This window comes from Bombus pascuorum, chromosome 15 (genome assembly GCF_905332965.1).
Source record: "Bombus pascuorum chromosome 15, iyBomPasc1.1, whole genome shotgun sequence".
Lineage (NCBI taxonomy): Eukaryota > Metazoa > Arthropoda > Insecta > Hymenoptera > Apidae > Bombus > Bombus pascuorum.
In genome coordinates, this window is record NC_083502.1 from 1,256,845 (window position 1) to 1,278,427 (window position 21,583).

Here is a 21,583-nt window from a genome sequence, read left to right on the forward strand (position 1 = left end):
TATATCGTTTGGATAAAGTAAATAATTACGTTGAAATGAAGGTGGATCTTAGGGCTCTTGGATTATTATGTTATATCGAGGATCTACGGTCATCGCAAACCCCTATTATGATCTTAACATGCTTAATAATCCACTTAATGTAAAATAAACATGAGTATTTTAAAATAAATATAGACAAGATAGTGATGTGATGGCTGTATGTAAACGACATGCACATTTATTGTGTTGATTTTAAGAGTTCAATTTAACCATATTGTTTTTCTATAATGTATAAATACAATAGAACTCACAATAGTCCACCATTCGAAAAAATCATTTGTAATATTTACAGAATTGAATAATGAACAGTTTTCGGAAATTCGAGCAGTTTCAAAATACGTATACATACGGAAGAAAAGATACCTTGAATTGTTCTAATAATATTAAATGTCGAAATGAAGAATTGCATGAAATTACTCCAACTTTCGAAAACTATCGTCGACGTTACAAAATAAGACTGTGCTTGAATAATCGAATATTTATTCGTAACACACTTTCTTCACGAAGATATAATATATACATACATATATATATATATATATATATATATATATATATATATATATATATATTTATATATAAAAGTTCTCACAATATACGAAACATTAAAATTTTATTCCCAACAAAGCACACAAATACACAACTAATGAATGAAAAATATTTTCATATGCCTTTTTATTGAGAAGATATAAAATGATTGTGTAAAAATCTGACTTCTATAATTATTAAAAATAAATAATGCAAATGTATGTATAAATAATTCGACATTTATATTATGTTGTTTATATAATAACCTGCAAAGGGCAGGAAATTAGAGAGGTAATCGATTTACAAAACTTCTATATTGAATCATGAAATTTGGTCTTTATTTCCAAAAATATCTCCCTCATTTCTGGACCGCTCAAAATTGCCTGCAAATACAAATAAAAACTGTGAGAACTTTTTCGATAATGCGTACAGTTTCGTAGAACTTGTTCTCGATATGATCTGGTAATGAAATTTATTGTAACCGTAATGATATACACGCGGTTTCCTTCCTTTTTTGTTTTAAAAATACCTTTTAGTTGGATTTTCCATTATAAAATGAAAATTCTTTTTAAAGTATTCGAATATAATAGTGAATGCAATAACAAAAACCACAATTAAAAGGTCAAACACTTTATTTCTTAATGAAGGTATGTACTTAGGATTTGGGACATACAAAAAATTCATATCATCTAAAGTCTGAATGTACATCTCCTTCGACAACGCTTGTGATTAAAGTACCCCTTCCAATACCCAACTAAACCTCTGCCTAGACAAACACGTTGTAATCGCGGTGGTAAAAGTGTTGAAGAGGGACAACAGAACATAGAATAAATCATCCAATTGGAAATGTTGTATAAGAAAGAAGACGAAATAAAATGATTCAAAATAAAAGATTTGAAACTCATAATGGAATTTGGGCACGTTAGATAAGATTGTAGATGCATTTACACAAAATGTAAGATATCTCTGTGACTTGAAAGAACAGAGAGGTAAAGGAACAACCGAAGTTGGCTGAATTGCCTCACTTCTCAGTTTCGTTTCTCCCTTTCTTCGCCTCACACTAGTAGCAATCGCAATGATTGTATCTTTATCGATGCGGTAATACTATTAATTCGTATTAGAAACTGCAGCAATCCCGGTATTTATAGTAATAATAACAGGGGTACGAGAGATATTAAGAATAAAGAGTTATATAGTAGGAATAGCAGCGGGAGAAGTAGTAGTAATAAATATTGAACAAGAAGAGAGTAGCGCAAGAGTATATACCAGTAACAGTAATAATAGTTAAGAGCAATAGTGATAGGAATAGAAATATAGTAGTATCCGTAGAGATAATTGTAATAATTATAATATAATAGTACTAATTTTTGTCTAGCGTAACGAATAACTATTTCTGTAATCTACTGTTATAAAATGAAATTGAGATGAGAACGTTTGGAATATTTCGGTAGATCGCGTTTACATAAGCGATTATAGTTCACCAACTCACTCTATATATACTCACACACCATGAGAGATCAGCTGAGAGCTCCGTATGTCACTTACTTTTATTTTTTTTTTTTTTAATTATAATGAATTATAGCCAATAGTCAGATTTAGATCAAATCTGCGACATTCATTGGCATTTCTTCGATGCTAGTATTATAGAATTGTTCAATATCTTTCAATGTTCGTTTGTCGTCATCTGTTACCAAGTTAATTGCCACTCCCTTACGACCGAAACGACCACCTCGACCGATTCTGTAATATAATTACAGTGCATAACGTTTTCAGTTTTTATAAATTGCATGTTTTTTAAAAATATAATTTTTAGAATTAATGAAATTTAAAAGATAATTTAAAATCATTTATAGGAAAATAATATAATATATATAAACATATATAATAACTTACCTGTGAATGTAATTTTCGCGATTGGAAGGTAAATCATAATTGATGACAAGAGAAACCTGTTGAACATCAATACCACGTGCTAGAAGATCAGTTGTTATAAGGACACGAGATGATCCAGTTCTGAACTGCCTCATAATGAGATCTCGCTCTTTTTGTTCCATGTCTCCATGCATAGCAGAGACTGTGAAGTCGCGGGTGCGCATACTCTCCGTTAACCAATCTACTTTACGCCGCGTGTTACAGAAGATAACTGCCTGGGTGATACTTAATGTATCATATAAGTCACAAAGAGTCTCAAACTTCCATTCTTCACGTTCAACGTAGATGAAGAACTGTTTAATACCCTCTAGTGTAAGTTCTTCTTTTTTAACCAGAATACGAATTGGATTTCGCATGAAGCATGTAGATACATCTAATACATCTGTTGGCATAGTAGCAGATAGTAATATAACCTGAAAAACAAAAATTTTACTACGTTGGTTCGTTATTTTCCATGATTTTTTTTAAATAGTTAGATAAATCATTCAAGAGTAAATTTCATCAGTAATATAAAAAATATATCGGATTTTTATATACCTGTACTTCATGAGGTAATAATTTAAATACATCATGAATCTGATCCTTGAAACCACGAGAGAGCATTTCATCAGCTTCATCTAATACAAACAGTTTGATGCTACTGGCCCGTAATGCCCGTCGACTAATCATGTCATAAACTCTACCAGGTGTACCAACTACTATGTGAACACCTTGTTCTAATTTTCGCATATCTTCACGTACATTGGTACCTCCAATGCATGCATGACATTCTGCATGCATAAAATCTCCCAAAGCAATAACAACTTTCTGGATCTAAAAAAAGAACAAAAAGATTTTTTTAGTTTACGTAAAGATAAGAAAACCTGTTTGTCTTAGATTTATAAAATAGATTATTAGACTTATATCTTATTATTTTGGTTCACAACACTAGATTATCTTCGATTTTTAAAATTTACTTTAATTTGGAATATCTTTTCAGCCATATTTATTTTAAATGTACTTTGTTCAGTTAGTAATATGCTAACATTTCGAGTTTTATTGTAACTTACTTGTTGAGCAAGTTCACGAGTTGGGGCTAGAATCAACGCTTGACATTCCTTGATATTGGTATCAATTTGTTGTAAAATAGAAATTGAAAATGTAGCAGTTTTGCCAGTTCCTGTCGAACATTCCACAAATTAGAAACGGAATTCTGTTATTTCTATATCAAGGCATATATTTTGATTTTGTTACCTGATTGTGCCTGTGCAATCACATCATGTCCTCTTATACATGGCAGAATGGCACGTTGTTGAATTGCAGATGGTTTCTCAAAGCCATAAGCATAAATACCACGTAGTAATTCTTCTTTTAGGTTCATTTCATCAAAGTTGTCAACGACCTAGTTTATATACAAAGCACAAAATTATTATAACAATCAATCCTTTTAAGAGAATATCCTATTAAACTCAAAATTCAAGAATAGGTAGTCTATTGTAATTGTTAACTTACAACATCCCAGTTGGATTCGATGATCCCATCGGGCTCCATGCCAGGGGGGCCATCGTATGTCTGTTGATCACTTTCACTAGGACCATTTTTTGAATCTCCTGCCCATTGATCATCGTTTCTGAAATACAAATGACACATCAGAATAAAAATTTGATTCTTATTTTAGATATATAACTGTATAATTTGCAGTAGAATATATCTAAAAGAAATTTATGTCATTTGTAGCATTTAATTTTTTAATTCTAATCAGTGGTACCAGGAATGAATAAACTGTTCCAGTAACTTGCATTATATGTTTACTCTAAAATTAAATGTATAAATAATGTTAAATCCTAGCGACCTTGAACCGTAAAAATCCGACATCATAGTATTTCAATTTCGCGACGAATGTTAAAAGGTATTTTATCTTAATAACGTAGAAATTCCTCGTTAAAAGTATCTGATTTCCTATAAATGTATCAACAAAGGTTTTAGATCATCTTGCAGATATGATAATGAATTTATCGATGACTTGATAGATGCGTTGACAGTGACTCACGCGAAAGCATGCCCCAGCAAGACGAGTCTCGATTGTATGAGACACATAATGCCTACAATTTTATGCAGCATTGTTGAACATTATTCGATTCGCACAATTTTTACTAGCCTTACCAAAGAAAATCCATTTTTTATTACGTAATTTTAAATGCAAAGTAAAACGTGTTTGCAAGTACGAGTAGAGAGCATGCAGTTCCTATAATAAAGCTTCTCAAATATATTTTTCTGAGAGTTTGGCGGCCCACCGTATGGATACCCATTATGACTTCTGATCACAACAATTATAGAGGTTATGAAAATGAAGAAGTACGAGGGATTAACGTTAATTTTGTGAACAATGTGACAAAAATGAATGCACGCCATGTTGTCAGTCTCGTGTCCCATGCATTCGCTGATTGCGGCACTATTTTTTAAGGACATATCGTGAAGTGTTGACGTCCAGCCGCGTGTCGCGCCAGATTTACAGAGGCACAACGTAAACAAGAAATTAGAGAAATATAAGAAAGCACGCATATTTCTCAATTACGCATGAAAAAACTGAACTTACCTTCGCTCAGACGTATGCGACATGTTCCACTCACGGTAGGTCGACGGAAAGGACGAGTTCCTATTGCGTCACAAGGAATATTCTTATGAGCACCGCACAATGGCGCTGCGAGCGGTCTTCAAATTTTCAATCGACTTTTCTCTGGATTCGACACGTAAAATTCTACGTGAAACAATTCGAACGTTTGGGGATATTAATTTTTAAAAGTGGATAACAGCTTTTTATTCAATTCCTTGGTTTTTATCGTACGCGATTTTCCAAATGTCTATTGCGCATAAAGGAAGTACGTCAATTGCCCACAATTCTCTGCGACCTCTTAGTGGGGTATTTGCGGCAAATGTAATTACATACATTGATAGCATTTCATATTCTTAATCTTTTTTAAATAAACAGTCAATAGCGATATATTTGTATATTTTTGTATTTGAAATAACGTTTATATACTCTATATTTCGGTTTAAGGAATAGATTTAATGAATAAATTGAAGAAGTAAAGAAATATGAACCGGAAGTCATTCTAAGCCAAAAGGTAGTTATTTAAGGTATTTTAATGAAATTATGCATATACAAATTACATTTTATTTTCTGCATTCATCAATAAAGGTATTGAACCTTTGTAATAGAAATATATACTTTTGAATATAATAATCAACAAAATAAATCTAACAATAAGAAGATCGTAGTTATCGTAATTATAGGCGAAAATACTTTTTAATATATCCAATACTATTTCATGCGACTTTTGATTCAAATCGTCGCACTACCTCATTTGCTTTATATGTTTCGAAATATTAGTAGCTAGGATGGGATGTTCAATATAGAATATAAGCTACTCATGCAACATCATAATAGCACATACTTTATACAATTCTTTATATAAAAAGATATATATACATATATAAGTACAGATATATTATATATACGTATATATGTACATATATGTACAATCAAGATATATTAATATGTAAATATATATTTACAGATATTTATATATTTTTAAACACATATATTGATGAAAATATTTTTGTATTCCACCCATTCAAGAATTTCTATCAATAGAATAATATCTCTTAATAATAATACGCGATTCGACCAAAATTCAACATTTGTGTTGATAAAAAAAATTGTAAAATGTATTACATGAAAGCACAAGTAAGAATAAAGAATAATACTGCAACAGGAAAGATTATATACACTTCCATTCGTGGATGACAAATTGATAAAAGCAGATTAACATCATCTATTTCGTATTCAAGACTATCTTTAGTTGGTATTTCAACAATTACTCTATCAGAAGATAGCATATTAATTGAAAAGGAACATATTGTTTGATTTATACAGGAATTTGTTATATTCTCATAATGAAAAATGGGTTTATAAATATCAAATAATGCATATATGTCATTTGATACGATATCATTATCGCTATAAAAGATATAATAATAGTAACCATCTTCTATGACATTGTGCACAGCTTGCATATGTTTGCCATTCAGTAAATAAGTGACATCAGTGCATTTTTCAGAAGGTGCAAATTCTTGAGTCATTAAAATTGATCCCCCGTAACATTTAAATAACTCATTTTCAAAACTGGATACAGAAGAATCCTTATCAGTATTTGTTACATTTCCTGCATTTCCACCATGTTGAACACCTTGATCAAATAAAAGTGTTGGGTTAACAACCCCTTGATTTCTTTTGATCCTTTTTTTTGATTCTTTTTTATTTTGCACATTCATTTTGTTATTAATATCACCTTTTCCATTATCTTCTAAATTCAAGCTTCTTTGTAATCTTTTTAAAAATAAACTGTATTTATTATATATATCTCTTTTAAAATAAGAATTCATTTTAAGATTTTTTTGTGCTTTTTTTCTTTCCTGTAATGTAATATTTTTTCTTGTTTCTTTCATTTGCTTTTTATACTGTCTCTTCCTAGCATGTCTTAATCTTCTGGTAGTATGTATAGTTTCTTTTTCCAGAGACCTTGTAATATGTTGAATATTTTTATCCTGTAATAATTCTTTTGCTTCTTCTTCATAATTTTCCATATTAGACATGAAACCATTTAAATAAGAATAGTGAGCCCCAATATTTTGATCAGTATCGTTCAATGTATGATCCCATAACAATTTATCTTCAATGTTATTTAATGTTTCATTGTAATTGTTATGTATAATAGTATTATTAGAATTAATTTGTTCTGCATTTGATTTAAATGTTACTTTAACTTGTTTTTTTGCTTCTGGTAAAAATATACCCTCCGCAATTTGTGTATTGTGATGCTCTAACATTCCACATGTTCGCAAATTTCGTTCTCCCTTAACAACAAGTATAGAAGCACCTTCAAATCTATACAAATAATTATTATACACAATTATATATTAACTAAAAAATATGATAATATTCTAACATTGCATTACCTTGAGCACACAGAAAGTGCCACACTTGATCCTTCTAGGAGATAAAATCCCCAGTACTCCAATGTATCATCTGGTAAAACCATACTTTTTTTAAGACGTATATGTTTTTTATATGAAGTTATTTCTGGTTTGTGCGACATTTGAAATGCATTAAATGTTCTATTCATTTGTAAAGTATGTGCCTATATATCATTATTAACAATAGTTTGTATTTGATTTTATATATAATTCATGTACATATATAATCAAAATTAAAGTGTATTTACAGAGCAAAATATTGTAGAAATACCATCTGTAATTTCCAAGATATCAGAGTCCGTTACAGCATATGCTACATTGGCATAGAAATTATGACGTAAATATAATGGTGTCACAAGAAGTAGAATTGGTAAAATGGTTGTTAATGTACAGAAAACTAATATTCTCTTGATGCCATGCATTTTTCATAAACCTGAAGAATCAGATAATTTAATGTCAATATCTAACTATTAATTAGTATATATTGTATCACATATAAAATAATACATGTATATATATCGTATCATAGTAGAGGTGGTACATGCGTATTTTATCTTGCACATTTAAAAATATTAAGTGATTAAGCAACAAATAATTCAATTTATTGTGGATGATCCATTGTTGTTATGAAAATTTCAATAACTTATTGCACTAGTACTAAAATAATTGATATTATTGCAACTTGATATTATCAATTGATTATTTTTAATAATAATTAATCATAACAATTAATGATTACCGATATTAAAAATTGTAAAAATAATTTGAATATCTAACAAACATATCATTGGATAAAATTATGTGAGTACAATTCCAAATAATAAAATTTTTAGCTTAAAAAAAATTTAGTGACATATTGTTATATGTTTAAAATATTTCTATACCAGATATATTTAATATTTCTATATCGAATTAATATTAGTCTATATTGAATTAATATTAGTAATTATAAATTAATTTCTTTACAAATATGTGTTTGTTAATATTTCGTATTAAATATTACATGCAAGAGGGAAGAGGTTAGAGTTTTTTTTCGGTGATAAAAATCGAAAACTTAAGTGTCATTATGTGTATATAATTTGATAAAAAACATCATATGGTTCTGATTCGTCTATTACTACTTTGACGTATGACATTCTTTTGGTACTCATTACGCATGCGTCTTCGATCCGATCGTGACATTTATCACATTACAAAAAAAAAGAAAAAAAAAAAAAAAAGAAAAAAAAAAAAAAGAAAAAAAAAGCAAAACGTATATTAAAGCGATCAAGTAACATTAGGTGAAATAAGAAAAATTACAATATTGAAAAAATAATTTATTTTGGATTTATATAAAAATATCATACATGAAGATCTCCTTGTTTAAAAAGTACAGAGAACAATAATGCTCTGGATCTTCAAGGTTTAAAAAACGCAAACGCGTTATATTTTTATAATTTTATAATTTCTTTAAAAGTTACTTGAGAAAATCTTAATATAATAAAAAGTAAATATATACTATATACCAATTTACATACAATACAAATTTTTGTTTGTGAATTGTTTGAAGATAAGAATTGTATTAACTTTAATAATAATTTTTTTTTATGGCAAACAATCTGTGTAAAACATTTTATATCAATCTCATTTTGAAAGTGAATATTGAATTTATATTTGGCTATTTGCACACATATTGAACTCATTTTGTGTCTCGTGAGCCATTAGTAATCTGTGATAGTTAATAGAAGTAGAGCATTCATTAAGCAGTCGAATATGTACAATATTAAATTGCTGAAGTAAAGTACATAAAAAAAGATTAAAGTGTCAGAAATTCAGTATAAGGACTATTTTCTAATTAAATATTCTAATTTAATAAATCTTTCTTCTATGCAGAACTGCAAGAAAATAAGAATAAATAGAGATTAAAAAAAGAGTTGAAGACTTACATTAAAATACTTGACATGAAAGCCTGAATTCATGGTACCTAGATTTTCTTTCATATATATTCACTAAAAAATGAGTTAAAATATATCTTTTTTAGTCCAATGGAAGCTTTATGTTTAATTGCTATCGTGGATTATTATCGGCCTGTGTGATACAGGATATGTTAATAAACACTTTTTATACTGTAACATATAAGACGGTTATCATAGCGATATATACATATAAAATAAACGAGGAAATATAAATTACCATTATCCAGCAATATTAACAAAACTGACACATATAATAAAATATTTAACTACATAAAGAAAATATCAATAATTTTTATTCATATGTTGTTTTGAAATTATTACTGGTATACTCTAGCAAACAGACAATTATGAAAACAGTTTGCACACTTACTATAAATTCATTTATTCACAAAACACTAAAAATATTGTCCAATCTTTTGAAAACATTTTTTGCATTTAAAGATTAAAGTTTGTAAGTACATAATCCAGGATATTTACATTATGAAATTATGTAGAATTTTAATCCAGAATATTTACATTAATATGCAAATATATCTAAAGAATGAATTATATAGGAAAATCTGTATTCATCTGTAAACATAAATACAACTCATCAAGTTTTAATGATTAATTACAATTATTACTTATTATAAATGCTTGTATTAGTATCATAGATATATTTAATATTATTATTTACCTTATGAAATACTTTAGTAAAATAAAAGCTATATAATAACAGAAATATACAAAATTTCATTTAAAACAGGATAATAACTTTAAAAAAACATGATAATATATTTTTAGAAAATATCTTATCTTTAAACCAAGTATTTCCTATACGAATTATTTATATCCAATTGCCATCTTATAATTTTGGTATTTTAAAAAATAATTGGATATATAAATTCATATACAATTCATTTATAAACCTTCAAGTAGATTAATTTTTGCAGTTGCTAGATAGTATCCATTACTACCAATTGTATGACGTTGCGATATGTGAATTTGTTTTAATATGGTTTCGCCAAAAGTTGTATTTTCATGAGCCTAAAAAATTTTAGTTTCTTAGTTGCAACTAGTATATTACAACTTAAATGATTAAATATATTTACCTTCAATATTTCTCTTGCATCAAATGTTATAAAGTTTTTACTATTTCTTTCTTCTTCATTTATTTGAAATTTTGTATTCATAAGAGTTAAATGCAGTTTGTTTGTCTGACGTTTACTTTTGATTATTAAACCTAAGCAACGTATTTTACTATCAGTATGCTTCTTGTTGTATAAGTTATTGATGTCTTTAACATATGCACTCATATTCTACTATTAAAAAATATTATTTGCTGTCTTACCTATCTTGACATAATAGTCTACAATTTCATCTACTATCTTTTGCAAAACCTCAGTTTTATTAACTAGCTTTGCATATATAACTTTTGCTTCACTAGGATCATCATGCATTATATCAATTCCTTGTAAGTGTATAGGAATTTGTCCATATTTTTCAATAGTAGGTCTATAATTTGTTATAAAAGAATGATATGAAATAAACTTTAGCGAATTTGTAAGAATAGAAAATATATATGTTTTATATCATGTTATTTTCTTTACCTTACAATATGCTCGTTACAATAATTTAAAGCTTCTATAGCTTTATTTCTTTCTGTTTCATCAAGTAATGTCATTAAACCAATAGTAAGATGTAATTTACTTGGTGTTTGGAAAATTGTTTCATCCACACCTCTGGATTGTTTTCCTGAATTTGTCAGGACTTCATTTTTAAACATATTAAACTTCATTATTATATGACCTTCATTTAAAGGTATTGATAAAAAGTGTGTAAATTCTAATTTCTTCCTAGTTGCTTCCATTAATAAATTTATTCTTCGACGTGCAGTTATTATTCCCTTGCGGTCAGAACCAATTATTACTGTTAAAATACAGATACATAATTGTATTATGAAAAAGTTTTATATTTTAATCAAAAATTTAAAATGTAATTACCAATATCTCCATCTTGGCCCAATTTTGGGATTTGTATTAACGTTCTAGTTTCACTTTCTAATCTTTTACGTACTGCATGTTTAGCTCCAATAATATATGGAAAAAAGGCTCTAAAATATTGTGGCAATCATTAATCATTGTTACATGTTGAATTTATTACATAACGTATCTTACAAAATTTGTATACTTTGGTACACGAAATGTATGTTTAAATTTTGTTGATCCATATGGTACAATTTCTATATCTGTATCGTAATATTCATCCTCAGAATCTTTGTCATCCAAATGGTAATTATTGTCTTCGAAGTAAGGAGGAACGTCGCGAGCATCCGTCCGTTCAATATTTTCTAATACTCTATAACATCGGCCATCTACCCAAATTAATTCGGGTTTCAGAATATCCATTGTTTGAAAAATATTTTATTCTCACGTCAACCGTAAAAGACCACTTTCTTCCCTATTGATAATAATATCTTATCTCAAGATAAAAGGTAAGGTTTTTTACCGTAAAAATCGTTCTATATTATAAATATTATATATATGTGACGTGACGAATCCTCAATCTACAGCGGAATCGCATTTTTATGTTGTCAATGTGCGTCAAATTTTTTTATCGCGCTTTCATTTTTGACATACTGAAATATGTTAAATTTTAATAAAATATGTGATTGACATAATCTAAGATGTGTAAGCTATGTCTTATAAAATAAAATCATTTACGAATTTTATTTAATTTATACGTAATATAAAATTACATGTACTTGAAACATTGTTATATCAGTTTCTTGAAACGCATCATGTACAGTACTCACTAGCGCCTCTAGTGACCAAAAGCCTTATCGATCTTGATTTCAGAATAACATTTGATAAATAATTTAAATAATTAAAAATTTAATTATTTAGAATAAAATAATAAATGTATTTTGTTATCAAGATTATATACAGTGACATACTACTTTAGAGATTTATTCAACTTTTTATATTTACGTTTAATATTTGGTGTAAAAAAATTTGTAGGTATGTATAAATATCTACACCGTGATAATATGTACATATATACATAATACAATATTCATATGTATATTACAAATTGTAAGACTGTTTTACGTTAATTTTTAAATATAATTTTTTGACAGCAAAAAAATAATCTCTACACAAATAATATTTTCTTATAAAAAATAAATTAACTTTTTGGTGTATTTGAAAACAATACTTCTGAGAAACAACCTCAATAAGTTGTAGCCTATTAATAATAAATAATTTTTGTATTCAAACATTTTTTTCGTTGAAACTTGCATATATATTTCTTTCGTCAAAAAAACTATAATACATAAAGTTTTAAATATATAGAAAAGAAGTTTATAAATGCAAAATTTATTATTTTTAATTTCGTTTGCTTTTTATACACATTAAGAAGATAATAATTGCAACTTACTTTTATGAAACAGTTAAAAATTCTTTTACAATTTATAATTATGTACAATATTTAAGACTTTTAATATTGATTATTTCACAATACAATATTTAATGTCATCTTTTAAAACTGATAATAAAAGGCAAAATCAATACTTGTACAAGATGTACATTATAGCAGGACATAAAATGCATTTTTTTTTTAAAGATATAGCATACATATTATTATCTACCAAATGAAAATATAAAGTTTATACACTGAATGTATGAAATTAGAAATTTGCTAATTTCTTAGTGGCTAAATTACCAGAATGTTTATGAAGCATGTACAAATTTATCTATATTACAATAATGATAATTACAGATATATATATCTACATACAGGCATTATTTAGATATATTTTTTTTAGTAGATATATTACAATGTTCAGAGTGAAGGATTCGTATAATAAATAACAATTTCATGTCATAAATTACATAATTAATCTTCATCAGTGCTTTTCTGATAAACTGCGCCGAATTTACTCATATACTTACGTACAAAATCTTTAGCTTTGTGTTTAACATTTTCATTACATTGTAATTCATCAACACTTTTACAGTGTTTTAATTCTTTTGCAAGTACAAAATGTGTAAGCTAAAACAGAAAAGATTTTTAAAAAATTAAATTTAACATTACTTTAAAAAAAATGATATAATTCGTAAAAAAAATTATTTAAAAAGATTTTCTTCTGTAAACGTACCTTTCTAGCGAGATGTTTAAAATCTTCTGTATTTGTTATTCTACCTTGTTTACAATCATTTTTCCTATACGGATTCAAAAAATGTACCATGACATTCGCCATATTTATCCTAAAAGTATCTTTAATCTTTCTCTCTGACATCGTGGATAAATCAGATGACGGTAGTTGTAATTTATTTAAACTGTGTCGTGAATGCGATTTAGATTTGTTACTACGGCGATGTCTTCGTATTTTTTCAACGTGTTCTTTAAATTTGGCTCTTTCTTTTTGACGTCTTAATTTCTCCTTTATTCCTTTGTGCGTTTTGTGGTCCATACGGTCTTCTTCTCGACGTGGCTATAAAATATACAAACATAATATATAAGAATGAATACATATTAATTGAGTGAATACGTATTAATTATAATAAAAAGGAAAAACATGAAATATAACGTACGCTAATAATTCTTTCTTGAACTAAACCCTCTCTTCTTTTCTTGCCTTCCGGAAAAAGACCTGAACATCCGCTTATATTATGAGCTGCACTTTTTTTAGGTACATTATGCTTAGAACCATTTAACGATTTTTCTATCAAAGTATTATTTAAGCTTAACTCCTCGTTTTTCGATTCTTCGTTATTGTCTTCGTCAATTTCTTCATCTTCTTCGTTGGATGAACTAGATTCTTCACTAGATTCTGAAGTCGATGACGAATCTGGTTGAACTCCAATATGATCTGGCGGAGGAGGCAACCACTGCGATATTCGTTCTTTTACATGATAATAATATGTTCTGCCTCTACTATCAGTTGCACTCTTCCATTTGGGTGGTAAATCTATAGGAGGTGCTTCAGGCTGCGATTGTCTGAATGTAGCAGAAAATTGTTGGTCTGACTGCTTTTCAATATGTTCGTAAAGAGATTCGGTTTGGAGCGGAACCGATGTTCCGCTGGAAACTAAATTATTCGAGAGTGGCAATTGGCCTTCGGGGTATTGTTGATGACAATGAGACAGTAAAGAATAAGCTGTTGTGCTTTGATTATATACAGGCGTTTGACTTAACGTGTACACCACTGGAGGTACACCTGAAGGTATATTACTCGACATGCCAGGTGATATTTCAGAAGAAATTGATGGTGCTAGGACATGTGAACTTTGCGGTACCAATCCGGATTGAGTATGGCTAGATACTGCCTGTGGTCCAGCTACGTACACTGAAGTACATTGCTGATTTATTTCTCCATCTATATAATAAAATTTTATATGAATGAAATAATCATATAAAAAGAAATGGACTTAGTTTCTAAATGGTGTAAATCAATTTCAATGGCTTTTAAGAAATATAATATACATAAGTATAAGTTATGACAAATTATCCTTTCTTTTAAGGCCAATAGAAATTGTTCATTATAAAGTCAAATTTTTGGACTTACATCACTTAAAAACTATGCAACATAAATGTATTAAAAAAATATATATATATATATGAATTAAAACCTTGCGTAGAATATTGTTGCCATTGTCCAATTGATGGATTGTAAAAAACAGGATATCCTGTTTGTGGGTCTACCATAGCCGTGGTATGAGGATCTATACCTAATGCCAAACATCTAGTTTCATGATCTTGCCACGATTCTTGCTGTTGACGACGCTGTCGTTCTTCTTCCTCTTTAGCTACTTTTAAAGCAAATAATTGTCTGCGCTCGTATTTCGTCATTCGCGGAATTGGAACTAAGCTACTTCTTTCTTCTATTCTCTTATCTTTTGTTCGAGTATGTTCAGATTCTGGAGATTCTCGTCCTCGTCTTCTATCCCCACGTTTCTCTACTTCGTTTCTCCCATATCTATCAGATCTATGCCTGTCATATGACGTTCCTCTTTTTTCATCTTTTTCTAATTCTTCTCTGTATCCACGATCTGCTTCTCTCTCATGTTCTTTCATTTGTTCAATTCTTTCCTTTTTCGGTATACGAAAAACTTCTTTTAAATTTGACCACTCAGCTAAAAGACTCAAAGCTAATTCAGGAATAAGATTTTGATCTGTGTTATCAGATTTTATGTCAGTAATTTCAATATTATTTTCTTGTTTTTCTGTATCAGTCAATGGATAAGAGTTTCTTTTTTCATTGCTGTCATAATTAACTGGCAATTCATCACTATTTGATTTTGATTTTCCTTGATCATCTTCAGGAGAATCTCCACTTAAAGAAAAATACAATCGTCTTGACCATTTTTCTACCACATTATAAATTTTACTATCCATTAACATTGTTTTATTTGGGATCGGAAGTGTATTTAGGGTTTTCAAAACTTCTAGTCGAAATTGTTGTGCTTCATCAGAATCATTAGTAGAAATATCCATAACGTAACTCCAGATCAAACGTAAACCATGATAATCCAAAAATAATCTTCGACATGGCTGTTCTCCGCTTTGTATGAGACGTAAAAGCCGTGTTCTGTGTTCTAATTCTCTGCTACGTACCATTAATCTACTTAATGTCAATGTATGGGCTCTATTTTTCAAACCACCTGAGCATAGTTTATCTATTTCTTCCTCTAACTAAAATAATATTAAAAATAGATCAAATGAATTATTAAATAGGTCAAATTAGTAAAAACGAAAATTATATTTATATTACTCACATCTTCATCTTCCATATAATCAGCTTGTTTCTTTTCACCTTTCTTTTTCTTCATATCTTTCTCACGTTTTTCTTTCTTTTCAATCTTTTCTTTTTCTTCCTCAGGCGTTTCACCGATCCAACCGCGACAATTGGGTGCTTCACAAAAACATTTTTGTGCCTCTTTGCTAATTGTGCGATAAAATTTTGCACAAAGGACATACTTTGTTAGATATCATTAACATACCAAAATACTAATCAACTAAAATACTATTAATATACATACCCATAACGTTGAAAATGATAGTCAAATGTAATTTCTTCACCAGCAGCTATAAATTTTTTATTAAAAAAGCCAATTCTCAATTCACCATTCACTGTCCACTGTACAAATTTCAATTATGAAGATAAAGCTCTATATATATAATTTAGAATTTATTTTTATTAGTTATACTTACTTTTTGAGTTTCAGAATTTGGATCGCAACTGTGATTTATGAATCGAGAAACATTTCCTTTCAGAGTTGCATCTATGATTTGATCTGATTTTAATGCCATAAAATAATAATGTTTATTTTTATCTTTTGAATATTCTTTTGCTCTACGTCGAAAATCTTTTGGATCAACTACTTCACCTACATATTCCATTATAAATTCTCCTCTGATGTTTAAAAATAGCATTTATTAATAAAGAATTTTATTATATTATAGTTGTAAAAAAGCTTACTTACGCTAACAAGTCAACCATAGCTCGTAATCCGAAACCCTTTTTTTCTGTTCTAAATACTTCACATTTTGCATATTCACAGTTTTGAAATCTTTTATTTGTGCAACGATCACCTACTACACATCGAGGGCCGCTAGAAAATACATAACATATTGTATAAGGCTTATTTTTTTATTAACGTTTTATATTTAATTTAAGTGTATGAATATGTAATATGTACCACTCTATCATAAGAAGTCTATTTAGACAGTCTTCTCCGCAACCTAGTTCTCCTCTTTCAATTTCTTCCTCTGTTAAAAAGCAATCACATACCATTCTCTTCGTCTCCTTATTTGTGTATCTAAAATTATTATTATTATACATATCATAATTTCATCGACTTTATCCTATTTACATACCTTTCTGTCAAATATAAATTTTCACGCAAATATTCAAACTGACTTAGCCTTTCTTCCATTTCTCTGTCTTTTATTTCAGGAACCATAGGTAATAAAATTCTTGCACCCACAGTTTTTGGAATTTGCACAATATTATTATTGTTAACTGATGTCGATACCTCTTTTGTTTGTTCTATCTCTGTATTAGATTGAAAATTTGTAATTGTTGCTGATCCAGATGGAGAATCTGAAGAATTAATATCTGTTAAAGATCCACTTGTGGTTTTAACAGTTGAACATGATCCAGATTCAGATATATTTGCAATTATAGTTCCAAATACAGATCCAATTGCTGATGTAGATACAGTCCCTGTATTTGATCCACCCATTTCAAGTTCACTTGATCTTCGCCAACGAGATTTTACTTTGACAGGTTTAGAGGAATCTGAATCGTAGCCTGTAGTATTACAAGTTGTTGCTAGCAATGTAAGAGACTCAAATGTATTTACTGTCTTACTGATATTAGTTTCTTTATCTAATTGTGATTCAGATATATTATCCATTTTCATTTCTTGAGCAATTGAAACAACATTATTAGCTACTTTTTCTCGTTCCTGTTGAACACTTGTTTTTGAAATATCTACATTAGGTTTCATAACTAAACCACGTCCTCGTGATCTATAAAATGGCATAAAAACAAATCATCCTTTTGTTTTAAATTCACCTAAACTCATGTATACATATCATTTTCAATAATATGATTAGAAAGTCTGTTTGTTTTAGTTAAATTGTTTAAAAAAATATTTTATATGATTTACATATTTATATCATATTAAAATACATACCTTTGTTTCATTAAACCAATTGACCTAATTCTACTACTCCTCCTTACACCAGAACTATTTGATCCACTTTCTGAACCTGTTGTGTCAGTACTACCACTTCTGCTTCTAAACTCAACCTTTTTATCAATATCATTCGAATTATTACATTTTGTATCAAATTCTGTTAATTTACAGTTACTCATAGATAATAGTGTATCATTACTATTATCACTGCTACTAGATAGTTTTGTATCTTCCCCATCAATTTTGCTATCCACTTCACTATCACCATACAATTCCTCATTAACTTGTTGCAAATGTACTGTTTTACGTTGATTTCCATTTTTTTTATCTGATAATACTTTTGATTTTAGTAAATGCTGATTTGTACAGTCCATCTTATCATTGCAAGAATCATTATTTAACTCTGTAACACTTTTCTCTACGATATCAACCAATATAGCAGAGTTATTTGATTGATGCAGTTGTTCCATTTTATCTAGTATTGAGGAACTGCTTTCTTCATCAACACTCATTGGTATCACCTTCTCTGTGTTTCCAGCAATTTGTAATGGAGACATTATGTTCTCTGTATTGGATAAATCATTAACTAATTTTTGTATTTCTTTTGAAGGTTCACTAATTTGCATATCTGCTAATTTGTTATCTATCTTACAGAACACATCATCTTTAGATAAAGTTTCTTGTAACCTTTTTGTATATGCATCTTTATTTGCATATGGGTCTCCTTGATCATTAATTATATCCTTACTATGAGTATATGATTTTCCTAAATTAGTTGATTTGTTATTTCTATCATTAGAAGTCATTGGCACATCTATACATAAGGCTTGCATGGAATTCCCCGTTTTATGTAAATGACACACGTCACTTTGCATATTGCAATAACATTCATTATTAGGTGTATTTCTTGAATCAGATTCTACTAACATGGATTCCATGCCATTCTCATTTTGTATCACAGTGTATTCTACAAAATTTTTTGTTTCCAAAGAGGGATTGTTTACAACTAATACTTCTTTTACAATTACATCGTCATTTTGTTTTAAGCTACAACCACTACCCTTAAGTTCTTCTTTAACCTCCATCTCTTCGCATATTACAGTTTCTTCTATTACATCTTCTGGCCATATTTCGATTTCAGCAGAATCAGATTCAGTTACAATTTCCTTACTCGGATTACCAACAACTACTTGTTGAACATCTTCAGGACTAAGTTTATTAGATTGATCAACTATGATGTCTATTCCATCTTGACTATCACTTTCACTAGCATCTTTTTTATACTGGGATGTTGTGGAATATGAACACTCTTCATTAATTGCAAGTACATTACTATTAGAAATGTTCTTATGCTTGTTATGCTTCCTTAAAGAATTTTGATTCTTTTTTGGAAGTACTTGAGTTTGGTATTCTGTGGTACTTTTACTATCTTCTGAGTCGTTTGAATAAGATATTTGTAAAACGTCTCCATTAATCTTTTTTTCTTCTAATTGCTTTTTGGCTATTTGTCTACTAGATTTTCGAACAGGTACATATTTAAGTGATGTTTTTACGGATGATTTCATTTCACTTTTACGTCTACGTGCCATTTTGATTCCATGTATTTTTCTAATCTGAAATATATGTGAAAAAGAAAATTTAAAACAATGTATACAAAACTATAATATTCACAACTATCTTACATTATTGAAATATATAATATGATTATAAAAAGTAAAAGAATATATATATGTAATCAATAATATATTGCAATATACTATATGGTTTAGATATGAAATATTACTAAAATAATATCATATAATTATATTAATTATACTGTATTTTTTCTTGTACAAAAAATATTAGTTTTGTATCACTTAGAAAGCTTGAGATCAAAAGTGAATATATCAGTATGAAGAAATGTCACCATTTGTTTTACTGCAGTCTTTTATTCTAGATAAACTCAATTTTCTTATATAATAATAACAAAATATAATAAAATTTAGATTAGCTAGATGATGATCAAAAATTAATTTCATACAAGTTATGTCTATTATAATAAATAATAGGTCAAAAAAATAATAAGGTTACATGTTTTCTCCTTTTCCTCTAATAGCTTTATTTGTTTGAAATAAAAGAAAAAATAAATACACATGCAAAACACAATGATTGTTTAGAAACTTTGAGCAACTGAGCTTATAATGAAAAGGTATTCCATTTATGCATTGTTCCAAAATGGATTATTCACAGCTTTCATGAAAATCAAAATCTTGACTTACAACCAATACCGATTCATTATTTTCTGTTGCAGTGATTTGCATTATATAGATATTTTAAACTTCCAGTATCGTTTAGGTGTTATACATTTAGGACTATTATAAAAATAGTTCTTATTAAAACTTGATAAACATTGTTTTTTATCAAGATATACATCTGCTCTTGTAATATCGAAAATTAAGCGGAATATATCATCAATTACTTACCATATGTCCCTAAAACTGCTTTTTTTAACTGAATTACAATCATTGTTTAAAATATTTCATCGACATTTTTTAATAATACACATTTTTTTACAATTATTAGATTTTCTCTGTAAGCATAAATGCGACAATTTTATCAGAGATCATCGCAAATATTGATGAAATAAATATGGAGTTAACAATTTTGAACGTTGTTAAAAAAATTTTGGAAGTTCAATAATATACAATTGTGCACTACACACATTGATAGAAGTTTGAGGTAATATAGATATCTTTCCTTGTCCTCTTTGATTGTTTCACTTTACAATCATCACCTTTGCTAAAATGAAACGATAACTTTTGTCCTAGCGAATATTTTCGTAGCTGATTTACGGTTTGTTTAGGCAAACATTAATCACCTGAATGGATTCATCACTGAGAAGCGCAAAGGATATGTGATACTTGAATGATAAAGTGTATATCTCAAGCGTGTACGTAGTCGCCACTGAATATTGCTTGTTTGTAACAATACCGACCACGGCCGTGATACCGACTGTACAAGATACAAGGCTGACGCTTTACTCTTTAGTAACTTCACGAATTCTTATTTAAGAAATTATATTCCCCTAGATATATGTTATGAAACAAAAAACAATTATATCACGCTATGCACTTGTCTACATAGGTAATAATTATAACATATATGATAATTACATACATATATATATATATATTCATAAAAAGTTACTATTTTTTAACATAAGATATTTTATTATATATTTATTTCTATGACCTTTTCATAGACAATTGATTTTATCATAGATTTTATTATATATTATATATTACCTTGTTATAAACATTAAATTCATAGACAAAAGATATAATATTCAGTTAAATATGATTCCGTTAAATATTAGATGTTATCAGTAATTCTTAGTAATTTATGTTTGAATTACACGCGCGCAAGTATTACCGTAAAAATTTCTAA

The 21,583-nt window shown here is 28.4% G+C and overlaps 4 protein-coding genes across 10 annotated transcripts; all 4 read right to left on the bottom strand.

The window, feature by feature from the left end:
* Positions 1 to 1,181: 1,181 nt before the first annotated feature.
* Positions 1,182 to 5,224, bottom strand: LOC132914948 (eukaryotic initiation factor 4A-I). The gene is made up of 7 exons (XM_060974492.1): positions 5,075 to 5,224; positions 3,991 to 4,108; positions 3,733 to 3,880; positions 3,549 to 3,658; positions 3,037 to 3,312; positions 2,461 to 2,912; positions 1,182 to 2,307 (listed from the first exon to the last, which is right to left on the bottom strand). Exons 1-7 carry the CDS (start codon positions 5,095 to 5,097, stop codon positions 2,163 to 2,165), a joined length of 1,272 nt encoding a protein of 423 aa, XP_060830475.1. The 5' UTR covers positions 5,098 to 5,224; the 3' UTR covers positions 1,182 to 2,162.
* Positions 5,225 to 5,639: 415 nt separating this feature from the next.
* On the bottom strand, positions 5,640 to 9,569 carry LOC132914943 (uncharacterized). 4 transcript variants are annotated; one of them, XM_060974473.1, is made up of 4 exons: positions 9,441 to 9,569; positions 7,764 to 7,948; positions 7,498 to 7,679; positions 5,640 to 7,426 (listed from the first exon to the last, which is right to left on the bottom strand). In XM_060974473.1, the coding sequence occupies exons 2-4, from the start codon at positions 7,935 to 7,937 to the stop codon at positions 6,211 to 6,213; spliced, it is 1,572 nt and encodes a 523-aa protein (XP_060830456.1). In that variant the 5' UTR covers positions 7,938 to 7,948; positions 9,441 to 9,569; the 3' UTR covers positions 5,640 to 6,210. The 4 variants fall into 4 exon arrangements, with proteins under 4 accessions (XP_060830456.1, XP_060830457.1, XP_060830459.1 ...); XM_060974474.1 differs by lacking the exon at positions 9,441 to 9,569 and adding an exon at positions 8,519 to 8,627; XM_060974476.1 differs by lacking the exon at positions 9,441 to 9,569 and adding an exon at positions 8,255 to 8,406.
* Positions 9,570 to 9,942: 373 nt separating this feature from the next.
* LOC132914950 (activating signal cointegrator 1 complex subunit 1) lies at positions 9,943 to 12,197 on the bottom strand. Its single transcript, XM_060974494.1, has 6 exons — positions 11,640 to 12,197; positions 11,453 to 11,562; positions 11,060 to 11,378; positions 10,801 to 10,964; positions 10,562 to 10,692; positions 9,943 to 10,496 (listed from the first exon to the last, which is right to left on the bottom strand). The coding sequence occupies exons 1-6, from the start codon at positions 11,855 to 11,857 to the stop codon at positions 10,371 to 10,373; spliced, it is 1,068 nt and encodes a 355-aa protein (XP_060830477.1). The 5' UTR covers positions 11,858 to 12,197; the 3' UTR covers positions 9,943 to 10,370.
* Positions 12,198 to 12,807: 610 nt separating this feature from the next.
* LOC132914931 (probable histone-lysine N-methyltransferase CG1716) lies at positions 12,808 to 21,465 on the bottom strand. 4 transcript variants are annotated; one of them, XM_060974451.1, is made up of 13 exons: positions 21,015 to 21,240; positions 20,620 to 20,935; positions 18,155 to 19,770; positions 17,331 to 17,987; positions 17,153 to 17,272; positions 16,937 to 17,065; positions 16,665 to 16,866; positions 16,493 to 16,590; positions 16,229 to 16,394; positions 15,083 to 16,145; positions 14,045 to 14,829; positions 13,609 to 13,944; positions 12,808 to 13,502 (listed from the first exon to the last, which is right to left on the bottom strand). In XM_060974451.1, exons 2-13 carry the CDS (start codon positions 20,620 to 20,622, stop codon positions 13,347 to 13,349), a joined length of 5,331 nt encoding a protein of 1,776 aa, XP_060830434.1. In that variant the 5' UTR covers positions 20,623 to 20,935; positions 21,015 to 21,240; the 3' UTR covers positions 12,808 to 13,346. The 4 variants fall into 4 exon arrangements, with proteins under 4 accessions (XP_060830434.1, XP_060830436.1, XP_060830435.1 ...); XM_060974453.1 differs by lacking the exons at positions 20,620 to 20,935; positions 21,015 to 21,240 and adding an exon at positions 21,442 to 21,465; XM_060974452.1 differs by lacking the exon at positions 20,620 to 20,935.
* Between the last annotated feature and the right edge of the window lie 118 nt (positions 21,466 to 21,583).